This window comes from Cricetulus griseus, chromosome 3, assembly GCF_003668045.3.
Source record: "Cricetulus griseus strain 17A/GY chromosome 3, alternate assembly CriGri-PICRH-1.0, whole genome shotgun sequence".
In the NCBI taxonomy this organism is placed as follows: Eukaryota; Metazoa; Chordata; class Mammalia; order Rodentia; family Cricetidae; genus Cricetulus; species Cricetulus griseus.
In genome coordinates this window covers 61,367,794-61,387,485 of record NC_048596.1, presented here as the reverse complement: position 1 = coordinate 61,387,485, position 19,692 = coordinate 61,367,794, and the positions used below count along the sequence as shown (strand labels likewise).

The following is a 19,692-nucleotide window of genomic DNA, read 5'->3' as shown; positions in this document are numbered from 1 at the left end:
GTGTTCCTGGCTTTTCTATGCTGAGCTTACTTCTGTCAGAGTGTGGTAATGCATGTCTCACAGACCAGGTGTGTATGCACTGACCAGCTGCACAGACTTCCCAGTGACACTGGGGCCAGGTGACAAACCTCAGCCAAATTAGACAAGTCCACATCCTCCATACCCAGGGCTCCGAGGTAGGGACACTGCATACCCTAGTCATGGGTGCATTTGTAACTTACTCCACAGTCCCTTACACTGATTGCTGTCTGGGACCCTACCCTCCTTAAAGGAGCACAAGGAGCTGACGCCATCTCTCTCAGCTCCCAGGTCCAGGCTGTCTCAGTCCCTGCTCTGTACACACGACTGCCTTCATCTCCTCTGGACTCAGTTCCAGATGCTCGGGAGATGTAAGGGCCCAGAGTCCGGGAGCATTGGGCAGCAACCTGTACATGCTGACCTCCCCTTTTTCTCCTACTGCAGCCGGTGTTCCTGGCCTTCCGAATCGCACCTGGGGCAGGTAAACCTCACGCCCATGTGCACAAGTGTTGTGTCGTGCAGTGACGTGGTGGTAAATATGGCTCCTCCTTGCTCTCCTTTCTGCAGCTTTCCTGGTGTGTTTGATCCTTTAACAAATTACTGATTCCACTCCAGGGAAGAGGTGCCAGCGCCTTGAGAGGATCCTCGAGAGGCCTCCCTGTAGCAGTGTATCCAACTCATCCTCCTAACAGCTGCATCGGAACCCGCCCAAGCATCACCTGCTAGACGGCTGGCCCCACACTTCGCTTCAGCCTCCGGACCTCCGGAAAAGCCTCACATACCTCACTGTCGTGTCTGTCACGTGACATTGTAGACATATTGGGTTTAATCAAGCCACAGTCCTATTGCCAAAACTCTAACAGACAGCCGAGCGCCTGTATTTTAGACTTCACAGTTTTCCATTTTTAACGATTGTCTGTGGGGGAAGCTTCTCCATTTAGAGCCCCAGGTGTCCAGCGTCCCTCTCTGCCAGGAGGAGTGTGCCGGGCACTAGCCCAGGCAGCAAGGCTGCCATGTGCGCTCAAGCCCGAGGCCCCGAGGTCTGACTCTACTGCCATGTTACATGGCGTCTGAATCACACTGCAGCTGCTTTCCATTTTTATATATATAAATACATATAAATATATACTTTTTAAAAATAATTTATAAATCTTACCAAAACTTATGCTGAATATTCTTTCCAGTATGAGTGCACGAGTGTCCTAAGCAGGCAGAACCGCAGTCTGCTTGAATGGGGAGTCCATCAGCAGTCAGCACAGGTTCCCAAGACAAGACCTAGCAAGTGCCCAGGGGAGAGGGGCCCCTAAGGCATGCCTGTACTAGCAGCTTGTCACTCTTCTGCCTTTTTCTGTGTAATATTAAGAACTGAATGTGAAGTTTATAGCTAGCCTGGGTGTACCTTTTAAGAATTTTGTAAACCGTTTTGTCTGTCTTTTGTTACCGTTTTATGGTGCCAAGTATCCTACATTAAAACCATAATCTCGTGGGAGAATTAGAAGTAGCCTCGTACACTTCCCACAGATCGCTTCTAGCATGGGCTGTGTGTAAACGTGGCAGAGAAGCGATGGGTGATGCTGGGCACAGCCTGTTGCCCTTACTCACACCCAGCACTGAGTACCACGGAAGGCGCCCGCGGAGCCTGCTGAGGAGACACAGCGTGCTTTTATTGATTTACTTCTGAACACTACAGTTCCTGGATGGGGCGGAGGCGCGAGTTAATGTCGGTTTCCCTAGAATTCACCGAAGGCCGGCCTGTGTCCTTGATGCCGGGGTCGGGTCTGTGACTGCCATGGTCGCTGCTTGCCAATGTGCCATGTCCGCAGCGGTTGTCTGTGGGTTCCACCTGTGGGTCCTTCCTCTGAAGGCCTCTGGAAGTGACTGCTCGGTTCCTAAGCAATAAAATTGATCATGGTGAAAACAGTGCCTGCTGCTCTGTCTCCTGCTTCACTGTCCCATGCCTTTGAAATGCTAAGTGCCGGGAGGGGCCTCATTTTCGCCTCTTTGCTCTCACCCATTCTGACTCTGGGAATTTCAGTTTCCCATTCTGCCACAGGGCGCCAAGCCCTCAGAAAAATCAGCTCTTAGACTTTTTTACTGTAGTGTAAAAAGGCTGGTCCCTCACTATTTTAAATGGAATTATACAAATGCTTTTCTTTTGCTTTGAAATTTCAACAAAATTTCTCTACTCTGGTGGGGAAGCAACACAGAAACAGCACACTGCTCCATTTAATAAAACTTGCTCCCTTTTAAAGAAAGTTAGCCCATGGATCCAAAGAAACATTTGACTTTGGTTGGTGGAGCCATAGCACAAAAGGCAAAACAAAACAAGCTTTACATGGTTCTAATAAATATTTTTTAAATGCCCTACAATAGAAATCTTGTGATTAGCTCATTTTGAAATTCTACGTTCAACAGTCAGTGCATTAAGGTGCAGCTGTGGAGTGTGAGGTTGACTGAAGCTGAAGACGGGTTTTTCCCACTACAGGGAATTGTCGCCTTGAGAGGTCATAGGATGGAGGGGACGCCAGGCTCTTCCGTGGCCAGGTATGAGCCACGGTCTTACAGATGGGTCTAGCTCAAGCAGGAGTGACAGGGGTGCACTTCTGGTCACTCCTGTGCTGCTGGGCAGGAGTGACCCTAGCCAAGGGCCCTCTGAGAAACCCACGGTGGGTGTCAGGGCTGCTGACGTGGGCTGAAGGCTTTAGGCTGCATGGCCAGAATTCTCACACCATCTCTGCAACCCCGCTTAAAACCTTGCTTTCTCCCAATGAAAGTCTGTTAAGACTGATAGCCTGGGGCCCAGCTGAGTGCAGAGCCTCTGGACTTATTACCCACAGCTGGAGTTTAATAAGTAATCACATTCAAAATATTTGGAATTTTGGCTAAACGGATAATTAGTATGACATACTTGTAACAGAACACAGCCCATACTTTGAGACAATGCTGATTTGTCCACTCATTGCCCCAGTTTGAGAGAGAGAGAGAGAGAGAGAGAGAGAGAGAGAGAGAGAGAGAGAGAGAGAGAGATTTTAAAAATTAGTGCGAGGGTGCTCACTGCTTGCAATGTGGACAGGCTTGCTGGACTTGGGGGCTCCCTTCAAGTGTGGTTTAATGAAGTGGTCTATCCCACTTCAATCATTTGAATCAGGGGCACACAGATTCCTTACCTCTGGCTACAGGAAATAGAAATCATACCTGCTTTGGGGTCTCTTCCACCGAGTTCCCTGCTGGTCTGCCTCCTTCAAGCAGTACGCTGCTGCTGCTGCTGCGGTGTCCTTCCCTTCCCGGCAGCGGATACTGCCTTTGCTCGGCCTGGGCTCCAGATGGTCAAGTCTCACCACTTCCGTGCTCCTGTAAGCTGCCATCATTGTGCGATCTGGGACCATCACCATGCACTCAGCCTCTGAACCCAAAGCGCACACGGGCCCCAGGTCGTCATCAAGCGCACCCCTGCTTCAGGCCCTGACGCCCGCAGGGGGAACAGGCTAGGTGGGGTCTGGAGGGTCCTGCCGCCCGCCCGCTGGCACCAGCTCCGTAAGGAAGAAACACGATGTGCAGCCTTGGGAGCCACAGCTCCGACGGGGACGTGTTAAATAATTTATTGATTATACAAAGTGACCGGCCCAAACCCCGCACTCCGCGCCTCACGCCAAGGCCGCGCCAATGTCCGCTTTATAACTTATTCTGTAAAAATATATATATATACACACTGCGGCTGGGCGGCTGGCGTCGGGGCATGCCGCGAGCCCCGGTTCCCGGGTTCTCTGGCCTGGCCGCATCCTCACAAGGTGTCCCCCGCGCTGCCGCCGCACGGGCTAACCAGCGCCAAGTTCGAGGGTTTGTGCTTTTTGAGTAGCCGCGTGATCTTCTCGTCGTCGGAGTTGGGGTCCAGAGGCCGGTTGTACTCGTCATCGTCCTCCGCGTCTGAGCCACCCACCTTCAGCTTCTCGGCATCCGAGTCCTGCTTCTTTTTAGCCGACGCCATCTCTGCCGCGTGCCGCTTGCGCCACTTGGTCCGCCGATTCTGGAACCACACCTGGGGGTTGGAGAAGGACCATCAGGCGGGCACCTAGGCTCGCCACACCAGACTAGCACTCCGGACCCGCCTGGCACCAGCGCTTTCCGCGGTCGGGCCGCAGCCGAACGGCCGCTCTCTCACCGTTCGCAGGACGCGGGCTCCGGGCCCCGCCTCAATACTGCTGGACCCCGGCCCATTCGAGCTCACCTTCACCTGGCTCTCGGTCATTCCCAGAGAGTAGGCAAGCCTCGCGCGCTCTGGGCCTGCCAGGTACTTGGTCTGCTCGAAAGTCTTCTCCAGCGCGAAGATCTGCTGACCCGAGAAAGTCGGCCGCGAGTGTTTCTTCTTGCCATCCTTGTCCAGGACCCCGCCGGCTTGGGCTGCGAAGAAGAGGCGGTGAGCGCAGTCCGCGGCCCGCGCCCAGCCCCGCTCCTCACCGAATCCCGCGCGGGTCACTTACCCGAGCCGGCCAGGCGCGGGTCCCTCCAGGGAGAGCCCTGCACCACTCCGGGCCAGAAGATGGGCGGGCGCCCAGGCAATTCCGCCAGCGGCTTGGGATAGCCCCGTGCCACCGCTGCCGCGGGCCCGAAGTAAACACCTGCAGACGAGGCGAGCCCGTTGAGGCGGGGCAGTCCTCCCAGGAGGCCGCCACCCGCTGCGCCCACCGGCCGCCCCAGGATGTCGCTGATGCCGTGCGGAGTGCCTAGAGGCAACTGCGCGCCAAGGCTGCCTAGGCCGGGTGCCTTGAAGCCGGCCGGGCCCTGCAGCGCGTAGGGGAACAGCGAGGTCTTCATCTCAGCCATGTTGTGCAGCGCGGCCAGAGGCGCGCTGCTCAGCACAAACGCGCCCGGGCGGTTAGCGTCCATGGGCGCCGCCGACGACGACCCGGGCTCCCATCCGGGCCCCGCTGCCACCGCCCGCGCCCTCCGACTCGCGAAGTTTGAGCGCGGCGCGGATAGGCGCCGGCTGCACTAGGACGCGTGGAACCCGTTCAGACGGACGACGACGGCCCCCGCGGGAAAGCAGGAGGACCGACGGCTGCAGCGCGGAACGGGCAGCGGTCAGAGAGAAGGCAGGGATACTAGGATCGGCGGCGGCGGCGGCGGTGGCGGCGGCGGCTGCTCCGGGGCCGGTCGGACCGGCGCAGCGGGACGGACGCACTGATAACCGCGGGGCCTGGGTGCGGCGCGCGCGCTGATTGGCTGTAGGCACTGGCGACCAGGCCATTGGCCAACGTCCCGCCCGTCTGCGCGCGCCCCCGCCGGCCATGCACTCCATGAAGGGCCCATTAGTGCGGCAGGTGCCTCCGGAGCTGTAAATTTGCCCCCTGATTTATCTCCCCAGAGATGAAATAAATCCCGTTGGATGGGAGTTTAGTTAGGCAAAGGTTTTAATGAGAAAATCAGGAAAAAATACGAGAACATATTTTATCGACCAAAGAATGTAAATTTCGAGATCAACTCCGCAAGCTCAGTATGCCCAGTTCATGGAAGAGCCTGGAACCGGTGGACGCCACGGGTCAGGTGGCTCTATCCTGGACCAGGGCCCAAGCAGAGTACAGCGGCTCCTCAGCCTCCCCAGCTTGTGGTGGTGCCAGCTGGAATGAACTTGTGGGTATCACTTTCCTGAACGCAAAGGGATGGATTATAGTGACCAAATGGCTAGATTTTGCTTTCTCAGATCTACCAAAGTCGGCCAACTGACATTGGCGGGACATGGCTGGTGGTCCTGGTATACATGCTTATTAGATTACGTTGCCGGCCCCACGGTTCTGAACTCCCTGAAGTTGGGTAAAGTATTGGGAAGAGACTTTCCCCTCGAAGTTTTCTGATTATTAGGCATTCACCTGGGAGGTGAATACCTGAGCCAAACTTTGAGACCCAGGGCCAGGATTCGCCTGCCCGCGGCTTTCCAGGGAGCTGAAGCTCGGGCGGCAAGGCCCACAGCCTCAAGGAATGCAACGGAATTCAAGGTCCAAAACGAAAAAGATCACCACACTCAGTGATTTAAGATGGGTGTGCGCTTTCAGTCTAGAGGGCAGAGTGTGGGCTACAGACCGGCCTGTGGGGCCCACTTGGTCCTAATTCCTTTTCTATTGTAGGGGCCTCTCACCCGATAGAATTGCTAGGGAGATGGTAACAAATTGTAGCGGACTAGAGCCCAGAAAGGCAGACTCTGAGAAGTTTGCTCACTGGCACATTCTTTCGTCCCCTTGGGTGATGCTTCCTGTTAACCTCGTAATATCTACTAGTGATTGTGATACAACCCGTGGAAACAGAACTGTTTCCTGTTCTGGGGGGTCTAGGCAGAGGCCCTGTGCCTTTGTGGGGCAGTTTGTTTATAACGACTTTCCCTTTTTGCCCTGATCTCCAGAGTTTTTGTGTCATGGATGAAAGTGATCCCAGTGGCTCTATGTAGGGGCCTAACGTCCATTCCCGCTGCTCTTCTTGGAAGTTCATTTTCGTTTTTTTTTATTTTGTTTTGTTTTGTTTTGTTTTTTTCCAGATAGTGTCAGGGTCTTGTCGCCACGGGTCTCCACAGGTCAAGGCTTGGAAAGCAATTTTGTGGCAGGAACTAGAAATAAGTTCTGTGGTTATCCTTGACTCGTGCACAACCTGGCACCTGAAAGACCTGGTGTGCCTGGTATCCTCGCCCTTACTCCCGTGGCCCCTAGAGCCTAGAGGCTTCAGAGTATTGGCTTCGTAAGCTGAATCTGCACTTGCGGGATCCGATTGGGCACCGCCAGCGATCAGAGGGAGTGGAGTTCCCTCCAGCGGGGAGCATACGCCCTCTGGACCCCTAGACTGCTGATGGTACCCAGCCTTAAGACCAACCTTTTGCCTCTCTCTCGCTCCACTTTGATTACGATCGCGAGCGCTCCGAGGATCTGGCGATCGGAAGGACAGTCCCGGTAGAGTGTGGACTTTCCTGGGCTCGCGGGAGACAACGAGGGAGTCCAGAGACTCCAGCTCTTGCGAAGAGGGACCCAGAGCTGTGAGCAGCTTGGGGGTGGGGGAGAACGCCGGGTGGGCCAAGTGGGAGATGCTGAAACCTCCTGCGCTATGCCAAGTTTAGACCCTGAAAGTAGGAGCCGGTTAGGAAGGGCGCGGATCCTCGGGGAAAGTGTTCCGGGAGGCACACTGTGGGAGGGCAGGTGTGTTAAGGCCTTTCGCTCGCTCTGTGAGGCAGGAGGACTGCCGCAGTTCACTCTAGTACTCTGTTCTTTTAGATCTGTCCCAGCCTCGTTAAATCTGGGAATCGAAAGATGCAGAGGCCTTTGATCTCTGTACACCTCCCGGCCCACTCCACCGGGTCGGAACCCCGCGTTCTTTCTGGATCTTTCTGCATTCCGTTGATCTCCCTGGATGCGGTGAAGCCAGTGTGCTGGATGAATGAAGCTGGAGTACGGGCTGAGGGCTGGAGTGAGTTGGAGTGAGATGCGTCGCTCTCCGCAGGCTTGCGCTGCCCTACCTAACGCAGGGGGTGGGGGCAGGGGCGCTTCCTACCCCTGAAGGCTGGCATAAAATCTCCTTTCCCAGCGCAGCCGGCCAGAATGGAGGGGCTAAACTGCCCCTTCCCCACAGAGTTCCCACCTGCAGGAGCTCCTCCTGTACCCACAGGTTCTGCCCTCTGGGTTGGGCCATAGGTGATGCCCCCTCCAACCCCCAACCCCGTGCACTCTAACCAGTCAGAAGGCGCTAGATCCTTCAGCCGGCCCACCGAGATGCGATCCCTGGGGGCTCCTTCCGTGTGGCTATGGAGACGTTCGCCATCTCCTGGTCTTGAAGAAAATGTCTGATGAGGAAGACTGATGGCTCTTTCGGTGCAAACTTAACTCGGGGGCCTGGAAGATCATTTGTGTGCCATTCGGCACTTTACTTAGTCTGCGTATATTTGTTGTGCACCCGTTGAGTGCCTAGTGGCCCTGTCTTGCTTGGGTGAGTGCCCTGAAGGTAGCTAACTGACAACGGCTTCCAGGTCCCCTCCCCGCTACGGGAAAGGCGAGTGGAACTTAGGAAGTAGTACCGTAGTAATACCGCAATGGAGGAGAATAGACGAATCTCCTAGAATGGAAGGGTGTCTCCCGGAAGCCGCCTTTTCAGAAGGTTCGTGGAAGGGAACAGGTTGTCACAATGACTTGACAATCAGGAGAGGCGTCCAGACACTGTTGGACACTATGCCTTAAGGAAGCCAGACGCACAGGTGAGACCCTAGCGTTGAAGAGGTTGACTAGAACTGCTGGCGGCAGCTGCTTGCTGTCCTGCCCTGGGCGGGAGTCTTGGCAGCCCTTCAGTAGCTTTGTCCTTTGCACAGGTGTGAACACTTCAAAATGTCTGTGAGACAAGCAAGCAAGGTTCTAGCCTCGGGACTTCAGTGCTTTCAACGGTTTGGGGCGGGAGGGAGGGGTGACAATTGCTGAGTCACTACAGCTGTTGAACTTCCTAACCGCACTCACTGGGGGTAAAAGAGAGGAGGTGGGGTACAAAGGCCCCAAGGATTCCCTACGCTGGAATCTACCCTTCCCTATTTCTGGGATTTTTTTTTGAAGAGGCCGGCTAAGAATCTGTGGGGTTGCTTAAAGCCAATAAAATGAGAAAATGGGTGTCCCTTTCTCCAGCGCCCTCTAGCGCCCTACCACCACCGCGGCAGCAGAGAACTAAGGTTGTTGTAGAGGCCAGGCCTGGCCAGGAGTTCTTGGGAGAAGGACATTGGCCCGAGGGACTGGTGAGGGTCCCGAGGCAGAGGCCTTTTCCTTTCATCTCCCACCTGCTCAATTGCTTGCCACCTGCCTTGACTCCCTTTTCCAGTAGTTGTCAATGTGACCGGGCTGGGGCTCGTGCAGCCTGCTGCAGGTCCCCTGTGGATGAAGGGTCCAAGTTCCATGTACGCTGGGACTGAATAAAGACTATTAAATAAGCAAAATATGCCAGATCAGTGGGCTCCAAAAGGTTCCAGAAGCGAGGTGGTAGTCCATCCCTTTAATCTCAGCAACCAGGGGGCAGAAGTAGGTGAATCTGTCTGAGTTCAAGGCTAGCCAGGGTTAGAGCTACAAAGAGGACTATCTCAGAACAGTACATGGAGGCTTCATATGAGACCTTCCTGGCCAACAGCTGGCAAAAGAGAATCGAGGAAGAGGATAGGGAACAGGGAGACAGCGCTCCCAGCAAGAGGCCCTAGTATATAGTTGGGCCAGGGAGGAAGAGGCAGGCCTCTGTTTGCTTGAGTAGCACATATGTGGCTCTCAGACTCAAGAACTGTATCAAGAATGGTAGGAAGCTGAAAGAGGACCTGAGGCAGGATGGAATGCCCTCTGCCTCTTGACAGGAAACCGCCTGAGCAGCAGAAAGGGGTGAAGGGGTCCAGGTGTTGGTGAAGGATGAGCTCACTGAGATTGGCCGTGGAGGATGGGGTCTCTTGTTCTTTCCCTAGACCTTTGGGATTTGCTGAACCTGGCCAGGCATCATCTGCCCTGTGAGCCCCACCCTGCACTCCATCCCATCTCCTCACCCTAGATCTCTTCTTTACAAGCCTTTTGCTTTAATATACGCAGTAGCTTCCAGGGAAATGTAATGAACTGAAGATTTTGCCATCCAGTTTCTTCCATGATTCTGCTGAACTGACTCCTTTCTCCAGAGGAAAATGCTACCAGCAGCATCCAGAACCCCGTTCTGCAGCTCTTGTGGCCTGTGGCACATTCTTCAGCCACATGCACTGTAAGAGGTGTTGGTCTTTATCACAAGCCCGTCTTCCTATAGCTCTCTGGGTATTAAGGTCAATCCAGGCTGTCAGGAGCAGCATCTCCAGAAGGAGGGGTGAGGAGGGAACCTTGGAAGTTCTTTCCCATGTTTTCACTGAGGTTCTGGGAAAAGAAACTACTGCCTTCACACTCCAAGGGGTGGGGGGTATAAAGAGCCTCTGAGAACTGGCAAAGCTAGTGCAGGGGGGGGGGGATTCTGTGTTCTCTGCTTCCCAGAAATTCACAGATTCACAGATGGAGTCACAGATCCCTGCTTGCCCATGCATAGGGGTGACTTCAAAGAGGGACAACCAGTTGTGCTAGGGAGTTAGCTTTGCCCTGCTAGGAACTGGATGGGCAAGAAACTGTAGTGACCTCAGAACTACCTCATTAAGATGCCTAGGATGCTAGAGTGCTCCAGGCCACAGCCTGAACAATGACCAAGGGAACAGATGGTCACAGAGAGTGGGAAGGTCCTCACAAGAATGTATGGGACCCCTCTTCAACACACAGCCTCTGTGTGTTTCCACATATCCAGGTGTCATCCTGGAGCCAGGAAAGATCTGTGTGCAAAGAAGAGGCTAGAACTCCTTAGTTTAGATGTCTTCTGCTGACGTGGTCCCAGTCCGATTTGTGGTCAGGGCAGGTGTGAGGAAGCAGGTAGCTTCTTAGGAGCCCGAGCTCTGGCTGGCTGTCTTAGTTAGGGTTTCTATTGCTGTTAAGAGGTACCATGACCATGGCAACTCTTATAAAGGAAAATATTTAATTGGGGTGGCTTATAATCTCAGAGGTTTAGTCCCATTGTCATCATGGTGGGACATGGTGGTATTCAGGCAGATATGTTGCTGGATTGAAGGAGATGAGAGTTCTCCATCTTGATCTGTAGGCAGCAGAAGGAGTCTGTGTCCACACTGGGGATAGCTTGAACATAGATCTCAAAGCCTCCCCCACAGTGACACACTTCCTCCAACAATTCCACACCTCCTAATAGTGCCACTCCCTGTGAGGTTATGGGGCCAATTACATTCAAACTACCCCACTGGCACAGAAGAATCTAAAGGTCTCATTTTGTTCAGCCTTAGCCCTGATAGGAGACATTCATTTCTGTAGTCTTCAAGAATGATGCTGGATATACATCGTCGTCACTGTGTGGGAGCACTGGGGACCCTAGTCCTCAGGTCTCTGTGGCTGCTACAAGGTGCCCAGACAAAGGCTTCACTCCTCCTTGTGGATGCCTTTCTCTGGGAGAATGAAGATCTTTGGTGCTTCCAACTCTCCTGGGCTGCTGTGTTTGGGCTTTGGCCCCATCTGGTCGATTCTTTGGTCCCAAACTAGCACTGACACCCCCCAGGCACCAAGCTTCAGGGGGCTTGGATGAACCAATGGCTAATGACCCTGCCAAGGTGGCAATTGGATGCTCATGGATGTGGTGTTCAATGGGGTGTTCTTTCCATACAAACCTGAGCCCTGGCCTCATCTCCAGGGCCAACCCTCTTGCCTCTGGCTTTGGGTAACCAGTCCCTTCTACTGCTGTTTGTTGAAAAGTACCTGGCTCTCACTTGGAGACCTATATACCTTCCTTCTCCACAGTTGTATCCAAGCAAGTCAGGGAGCAGGACTCCCCCACCCTCTCCTGTGTCCTGGAAACCTAAGTTAGGGGCCAGGGAGCAGAATTGCCTAAGTCACAGGAGGGCCTGTCCTAGGAGCAAGCAGGCTTGCTATGGGGCTGTAGAGAAGGGGTAGAGAGGGCTAAGGCTTTCTAGGAGACATTCACATGCCACCCAAGGTGCACTTTTCTCTGGGGGTCCAAGAATCTTGTCTCCTTCAGGGAAGGACAAAGAAGAGAGGCTGTAAATCACAGTGCAGAGCTAATTCCCCAGGGCCTCTCAGGCACAGATGTGCAATCGCTTGTAATGAGCTCTCTCTTGGGGCCTCCAGGGGGTCTGACCACGTGCCACATGAGCTAATTGAGTGCTGAGCCTGGTAAAAGATTTGTGTTAAGGCTACTGCTCTGGCCATCACTGCTGTGATACAGGGATGGGATTGGACCACACTGGCTGGGGGAAATGGTAAATTGTGTATGTGCTTGCCTCTCTCTCTCTCTCTCTCTCTCTCTCTCTCTCTCTCTCTCTCTCTCTCTCTGTGTGTGTGTGTGTGTGTGTGTGTGTGTGTGTGTGTGTTTCCAGAGGAGCTCTTGGCATGCTTCACGCAGGAGCTCTGTGAGGTGTCTTTCTGTTGGTGAGAGATTCAGTTGGTGCCAAAGTCAGTACCTTCTGAGGCAGGCAACCTCTAAGTATTTTGGGAAAGCCTTTCCTGGGCCACCTTGCACAAAGCTGTGGTTCAGGGCTCTCTGCAACCTCAGCTGCCCATGTCTATGATGGGGAAGACCAGTGGCAATTGCCCTTGAGGTATGAGATCTGAGTGTTCTAGCATGTTTCCACAGCCCTTAGGCTTTTGTCCACCTCCCTATCTGACTAAATGGGGGCAGGGACCTTGCTGGGTGCTTTCTTGCAATGGAAGATGGAAACTAAGCAAATCAGTAAGTTTCAGGCTGACTGCCAGGTACCTTAGAATTACACCACAAGGGATAGTGTCCCTCTACTGAAGATGCTGATGGGGGAGGCTGTTTGTTCTGAAGACAAGTGTGGCACCATAACATTAAGAGTTAAAATATGACAAGAAAGCATAGTAAGTGCACAGAAACCCCGTGGTCATGAACTGCCCCTGCCCTGCCTGCCCTTGCTCAATGTTCCCATCAGTTATGGAGGAACTGATAAAGATGGTAGATTCTCTGTCCTGAGACACCGTGTAAACACCATGACAGTTACTAGAACAGATCCACCTTATCCTCAAGGAAGATGCCCCAGTTAATGCAAAGTGGACACACTTGTTCATATTCAGTGACCACCATCACAGGAGAGGTCCAAGTATGAACAGGAAGTGCCCACAAACATACCAAATGGGGGGGGCAGAATTGCATGTCTGATGAGCCATTTATAAAAATATGCTCAATGTTTCCTTAAATAGGTTTATGATACTTCGTTACGAAATAAACAGCATTTACTCTGGTAAGGCCTGGACGCCCCTGAGGGCACCACACACTCAGGCAGGTACCACGCAGGACTGGTGGACAGACAGCCTGATGCTTCCTTTGCTCAGCACAGGGCTTTCTTCCTGTGAGCAGGTATCACACCTATTAAGAAAAAACAGTACAAGTTCAGGTCTTCAGAAATGAGTGCAAGACAAGTGGCTCATTCTCCATGACCAATCAGGCTCTGAGTGTTCCTGGAAGTGCTGCTTTTGTTTAAGCTCTAAGACAGATTTGAGTGAGGTTAAGTTCAGACAGGCCCAATTGCTGTAGCCATAGATTTACTTATGCGCTTGAGCACACACAAGTGTGTGTGTGTGTGTGTGTGTGTGTGTGTGTGTGTGTGTGTGTGTTTGTAAGAAGGAAATACACACATGAAGTGAGAAACACACAGAATATTTCTGGCCTGCACATAAGAGCATAATCAGAAGGAGAAAGAACAAATTACAAAATCAGGTCTACCCCCTGGGGGACCCAGCAGGAGTGTCTTTGAGAGGGATAGAGGTGCAGTGGCCAGATGCAGGCCTAAGAAGCTGTGTGTGGAATGAAGTTAGCCTGGGGAACCCTTTAATCTTCTAACCCTAGTCCATGACAGGTCAACCTCAAAGGGTCCCTGTTACATTCCCATACTCCTGATGATCCTGACCGGCCTGCAAAACTGTGGCTTCACCCTACAGAGTTAACTGTGCTCTTAGAATTGCTTTCTCAATTCACAGAGAAGGAGGTGAATAAAACTGTTCCCTGACATCTGCGTTTTCCCCAAATAGCTTTGGCCTTTAGCAGAGGACTTCACCCAGATTGTCCCCTCATAGGAAAGTGTGGTGAGCATTCATGAAGTCTGGGTCTGTTGTGAGTTGGGATTTTGGGTGTGACTGAGCTTCACTGGTTGAAGTACTGTATTATCCCACCCTGGAAGAGGCCTAAGGCCCCTAAGCTGCTAGCCAGCATTGTTTATGGCCATGGGGGATGATGGATTGTAAGAGGCTCCTCTGAGCAATGTCCTGTGTGTCTCAAATTGAGGAATCACATGTACATTTGACCACACAGTAGCAGATATCCAAAGCTCTCCTTTAGACTCCAGGGAAAGGGAGCTGCCAGGAGATGGGGAGGCATGGGAGATGGTGCTGAGATGAGCAGGAGGGGCACAAAGGATCTATCAGGATCTCCCTTCATGCCCTTTAGGAGCCACATCCTGGGTTTGAGCAGCGAGGCTTGCCCCCACCACACACACACACACACACACACACACACACACACACACACACACACACACACACCAGTCCTGTCGAAACCTCTAACTACAAATCAAAGCCAGTCTGGAAGCCACTAACTCTGTAGATTACTCTGTAGCAATCACAACAATCAGTGAGCAGAATCGGGAGACTATTGATGGGGAATATTGGGGTACCAGGCCCATACTAGCAGCTGCCCTAGGGGAAGACTGACTGAGGCAGTTTGCTGTTCACAATGCCCAGGCCTGATGACCACAAGCTGGAAGCAGCAGGTGACTCTGTCTATACTCTTCAGACACTACTGTCTGCACTGGAAACCACTGATCTTGGAGAAGAAGGTGATAGATAGCCAGGCACTGAGCAGAGCTCCTGGAAGCAGGCTGTCTGAACTAGGGGACCCAGTGTTTAGCCTGATGAATGATTTGGTGGATGGTAGCACCTGTTGTCACATTGCTTCTCTGGCCAGACCTGTCCTCATTTCCCAAATGCTTTGAGCTTGTTATTATCATCATCACTTTCTGAAGTCCAGGTTTGACATCACAGCTTCAGTATGGCCCACCACAGTGGTGAACCTAGCAGCCATTCCAAATGTGGCCTGCAGGTGGCAGTGAAAAGCCAGTCTGACAATTTGATCAACCCTTTGCACTTCACACCAGAAATACACTGTACAGAAAGAAACAGCATCCTAAAGCAGCCAAACCCCACAAATCCCACAACACACTGGATCCTTAAATTAGGAAACTTTGGCATTTTTTTAGGCAACCAGGTGCCAGAGCAGCAGTTTCCTTCCTGTGTGCTACCCTGCATGCTGGATTGCCTAGCTGCTGCTAACACTGGCTAGTGTCCAGCACCCTGCTCTGGTGCTATGTACACAGAGGTCAGTTCAGTCCTGACACTATTCCCATCCCTTTGCTAGTTAGAGGCAAAAAATGATACAGAAAGGGAAGGAGGAAGGAGAGGATACAAGAGGGGCAGGGGAGGAAATGATGGGGAGGGGAGGAGAGGAGGAGAAGGGAATCAGAAACCTGAGGTAGTTGTCTGGTGAGTCGTCTCTGCAGAACGAGCTGATGGGGAACAAGAGTATTATAAAGTCAAGAAACTAAATTGTAGGGTTGTTTGGTAATTATAAAACAGTACTTATGGGACCAACATCTCACGGTAATCTAATCAGTGCAACTCAGGAGCACCAACATGAATCAACAAAGAAATCTTTCAATGAATTTGACACATTAATGGACTAAAAGGAAGAAAAACCTACACAACCATTTAAAAATACGTCACAAAAGGCATTTGACAGTGGAGTAGCCTACTTACGGCTTTTATATGCTTTTTAGAAGTAGGAGCAGAAAGGAACCTCCTTAAATTGGTAGGGCATATTTTAACCCCCATCCCAAGGTAAGCCAAGTATGGTGACACAAATATTCCTAGAACTCAGGAAGTAGAGGCAGGAGGATTGAGTTGAACGTCACCTGGGCTGCATCATAGCCCCCAATCTCCAAGGAAACCACACTTTTAATAAGGGAATTTTAGGGCTTGGGTTGAGACTTAGATGCCTGTTGATGCTGATGCTATCCACTAGTGTGATCATGAGCATCTTGGTCATCCCAATAGGACAAGAAAAGAAAATAAGATGCTTGGGATCAAAGGGAAGACATATATATATATATATATATATATATATATATATATATATATAGTCATTACTTGCTAGTGATGTTGGTCAGCTTTTGGTTGATATGACATTCCATCAAGTTTTTGAGTAAATAGGTTGGAAAAAATCAACATTTCTTTCTAACGGTAATGCCACCAAGAGATGTAATAGAAAACATTACTTATAATTGCAATAACCATTAAACCACTAGGAAATAGCAAAGAATGCCCCCAGGACCCTCTCGGGCCCCATTCTGTGTGTTCAGTGAATATGTCCTGTGATGCTGGGAGGCACAGCACTGTCCACTCTAAGCCCTTCTTCTGGGTGATACAGGCATGAGCCTGTGAGACAGGAGCTACTTGATTCATTCAGAAGCCAAGAACCGGGCTTGAAGACAGAAGAGGGGGATGAGTACAGTCCACCCCTAAAAACAGAGAGACTAGACTGAGGAAAGAAGGGTGCTCTGGGGTCCCTGATGGCTTGACTTGAGGGCATTTCTTCCTGGCTGCTCAAGCACTCAGCATCTCTTCTGTTTTTCACTATGGGAAGCATGGAAGCAGGGGAGCAGGGAAGCAGGGAGTTGAATAGCTGCTAGAGAAGAACACCAAAACAATGGAGCAGAGACCTGGCCTTCCTCTGGCCTTGGACCTTCTCCACAGCCCAGCCAGCTCATACACACTATCCACCCCTTCCTGTTCTCATCTGGGTAGAATCCTAGGCTGGAGCCAGATACACATCTTGCTTTCAAGTGACTTTGGATCTGGACAAACAGAAAGGAAGGCAAGGCCCTATTCTTGAACATAGCCTTCAAGGTTCTAGTTAGTGACACAATGAGGTAGATTACTGTCACTGTCATCCTTAGTGAGATGCTCAGGATGAACCAGTAATCCTAAGGGCCTTGGATACTCAGGTTCCTCTTTGTGACTATATCATCCTCATCATGTAAATTATGTTTCATGGCACGAAGAAGCTGCCAAGAGACAGCCATCAGGTTTCACTTCAGCCAGTAGAAAGGGGAGTTCCTCTACGGGAACTTGATAAAAAGGCCACACTTTAGGTAGAAATGTGGCTATGCTCTCTGTAAGCATGAAAGGCTCTGCTACTGAGCAATCTTCTGAGTCTCATTAGTTCCTACAATCTGCAAAGCCAGATTGCAGCCCAGGGACCCTGGGTGCCTCTGCTCTGTCCCTGCCACAGCAAGCACAGTGAGTACCTGACTTCTCTGAAACCCTGGGTTTGGCATAAGATGGGCATCCAGGTGCTAGGGTTGAGCTGCCTCTCTGCATCCTATCCATCTCCAAGCTCACCAATGAGCAGGACACTCAGGGATTAGGCTGCTCAGGAAAAAGTACTAAACAAAAGCCATTGAAAGTGCCCACATGAACCCACCTGCCCTGTGCAATTTCCTGCTGGCTCAGGCTTGCCAGCAGCCCCAGCAGGGTTCAGGGCTCAGGCTGTAGAACTCAGGCAGGGATATCCCTGGTCTCTGCCTGGTTGCTCAGGTCACCTGTCTTTCCATTCCCCTCACCAGCCTGGTACAAAGCAACAACAGTGGGGGTGGGACTGCAGCAGAGGGCGATTGCTTCCACCTTGTCACAGCAACACTCTCTCTCACCCCTTGTCACAAAGATTAAAATCTATAATAAGGACATTTAAGAACTCTCTGTAATTTGGTCATGAGCTCTATCTCGGCCATTAGCCGATGGCACCGGGGTATTAATCTAGTCAATGCTCTGGCCTCTGTGAATTGTGATAAAAATGTCTGGTGATGAGACTACACTGGCCACAGGGCTGTGGTGATTGAATGGTGAGGCAGGGAGCATCCTTGATAACCCTGACCATGAAAGCCAGGTTCAGACCTTGGCAGGGATCTGAGAAGTGAGGGTGGTGTCCCTCCCATGTTTGCGAATGAGTGAGGCTGTCCTTTGGAAGCCCAAGGCCCTAGGGCCCCTCAGATTCCTACTCTGGGGTCTCTAGGGCCCTGGGGTTATCCAGATACGAGAGAGTCGGGAAACCTGAGAATAGTATGCAATGGAGAGGCTGCAGACCTTGACCACAGAGAAGGGTAGTCTCCAAGGTCTCTTTCTTGCTCCCACTAGGGTCAGCTTCCTGTTTCTGTAGTCAAGCTTGCAGCAGCCACCTGAACACACCCACCTGCCCTTCCCTTCCCAGGGACCAAGCAGCCTCTTTCACAAGGGGTGAAGACGTATTGAAATTGATCTCTCTGTTGGAAATGGGATAATTAAACTGGTTGTTTCTCTCTTCATCATCGTCATAATAAAACGAGAGGACAGTGGGGTTATGTGTGGCATGAAGTAATATTGTGCTGGCTTAATGTGAGGGAGCATTAATTGAATACAAATGGCCTTTCTGGGAGTTGCTGAGTTATATTTCAGAGATATGGGATAATGATGCCATTTAATCATTTTTACAAGATATAAAATTACTGGCTGCTCTAGGAAGATCATTAAGGAAAACAATTGTTCACAGAAATTGAAAATAGGGTTTTAATTATTTAATACAGAAATTAAACTATTACAGACCAATGCTGGACAAGGCAACTTAATAGAAATTTATATACAAGCGTCTGTGAACATTTTAGTTTTATTAACCTGCCTAATTCCTTAATCCAGATCAGCTAGAGGACCTTAGCTGTGGCTGTAACTTCACTGCTTGGATTGACTGGAGAGGACGAAGCTAGACAGGGAAGGGGCAGGCAGGCTTCCGGGAAGTGGCTGGTGGATGGGCAATCTGGCCAGTGGGGAAGTAGGGAAATCTCACCTTGGAATTCCAGGGGCAATTCAGGGACCCCCCCAAAGGTTCCAGCTGCCACTCTGTATGTTACATGCAATGGCCCTGGGGGAACCAGACCTGGGAAGAAGATGTTATGTTTTCCTGTGCAGCAAATGGTAGCCTAAGGCTGGGTAGGCAACAGAAGAGGTGGCTGGGGCCAATATCTGAGTGCTACCCTAAGCAGGGTGATCCCCAAGAATGATGTCTGGAGAGCTTCATGAGAAATGGATGTCGAGTGTTGGTGCAGTATGTGGACCTCAGCTTTGGTGATTCCCCTCCAGAAACCAGGGTTTGCTCCTGAGTGGATAGGAACAGAGTGGGAGCCTGATCTTCAAAGACCTGGCTCTCATGCTGGGTTAAATCTTCCCAGAGGAAAGTTCCATGAGTAGAGGAGGCAATAGACAAGGAGTGTAAGCAAGGGGCACCAGGTACAGGGGAGACGACTGCTGGGTCAGACTTATGTCAAGGATACAGGTTGAGCCTATCTGTGTTTCTGCTCAGGGCTGCAGCCCACTTGACTGTAGTGTCCACTGTTCCCCCATGTCCCCTGGTCCTGTCTAATGGCTGTGCCTAGAGAACCCTAGGTACTGGGATCTAGTCCTTAGGAGATAAGGGCTACAGGATCAGCAGACAGGCTTTGACAGGGACCCCTGGCCTATTACAAGCTTTGGCTGTCACCAATTGGAGGGAAAGGATGTTTTAAAACAGGACTTTGGTTAAAAACTGTGAGATGCAATATACTCCATCTCCTAAAGTGATGGCTCTGGGGGTAGTGAGACAATGCCAGGGAGACACTCTCTGCTGAGCCTTCATGCAGCTTTGATATGGACCACAAGGTTTTATATCCACACATGCTTTTCTTATTTTCCAAAATTTCTTCTATAAACAGTTAACAAAAGTCTTTATTTTAAAAATTGGAATTTTTCACCACAAAGAGAATAGAGGGACATTTAAGAGGCTAATTGACCAGCTATAGTAGAGATGGCTGGCCTAATGTAGACATTTTACACAGCATCCATAGTAGGTCATGGGCTGGAGGCTATGCAGACAACACCCTTTAGTATTGTCAAGGCGCTGGATGGGGTTAGACCTTTGGTCCACTACTCCTCCTTAGCCCTACATGGGTAACTCCTGGTTCCTGCTTCCCCTGGGGAT

The 19,692-nt window shown here is 51.3% G+C and overlaps 2 protein-coding genes across 2 annotated transcripts in view; one reads left to right on the top strand and one right to left on the bottom strand.

Moving 5' to 3' along the window:
- The window catches only part of Inpp5a (inositol polyphosphate-5-phosphatase A), a 189,267-nt gene extending 187,327 nt beyond the window's left edge, over positions 1–1,940 (top strand). Inside the window, exons 15-16 of the mRNA XM_027409069.2 lie at positions 463–550; positions 634–1,940. Of these exons, the coding sequence (XP_027264870.1) occupies positions 463–543 (81 nt within the window). The 3' untranslated portion in view covers positions 544–550; positions 634–1,940. The remainder of the gene's footprint in view (positions 1–462; positions 551–633) is intronic.
- A 1,859-nt stretch (positions 1,941–3,799) lies between these two features.
- Positions 3,800–4,902, bottom strand: LOC113834957 (homeobox protein Nkx-6.2). The gene is made up of 3 exons (XM_035441346.1): positions 4,497–4,902; positions 4,244–4,416; positions 3,800–4,054 (listed from the first exon to the last, which is right to left on the bottom strand). The coding sequence occupies exons 1-3, from the start codon at positions 4,900–4,902 to the stop codon at positions 3,800–3,802; spliced, it is 834 nt and encodes a 277-aa protein (XP_035297237.1).
- Between the last annotated feature and the right edge of the window lie 14,790 nt (positions 4,903–19,692).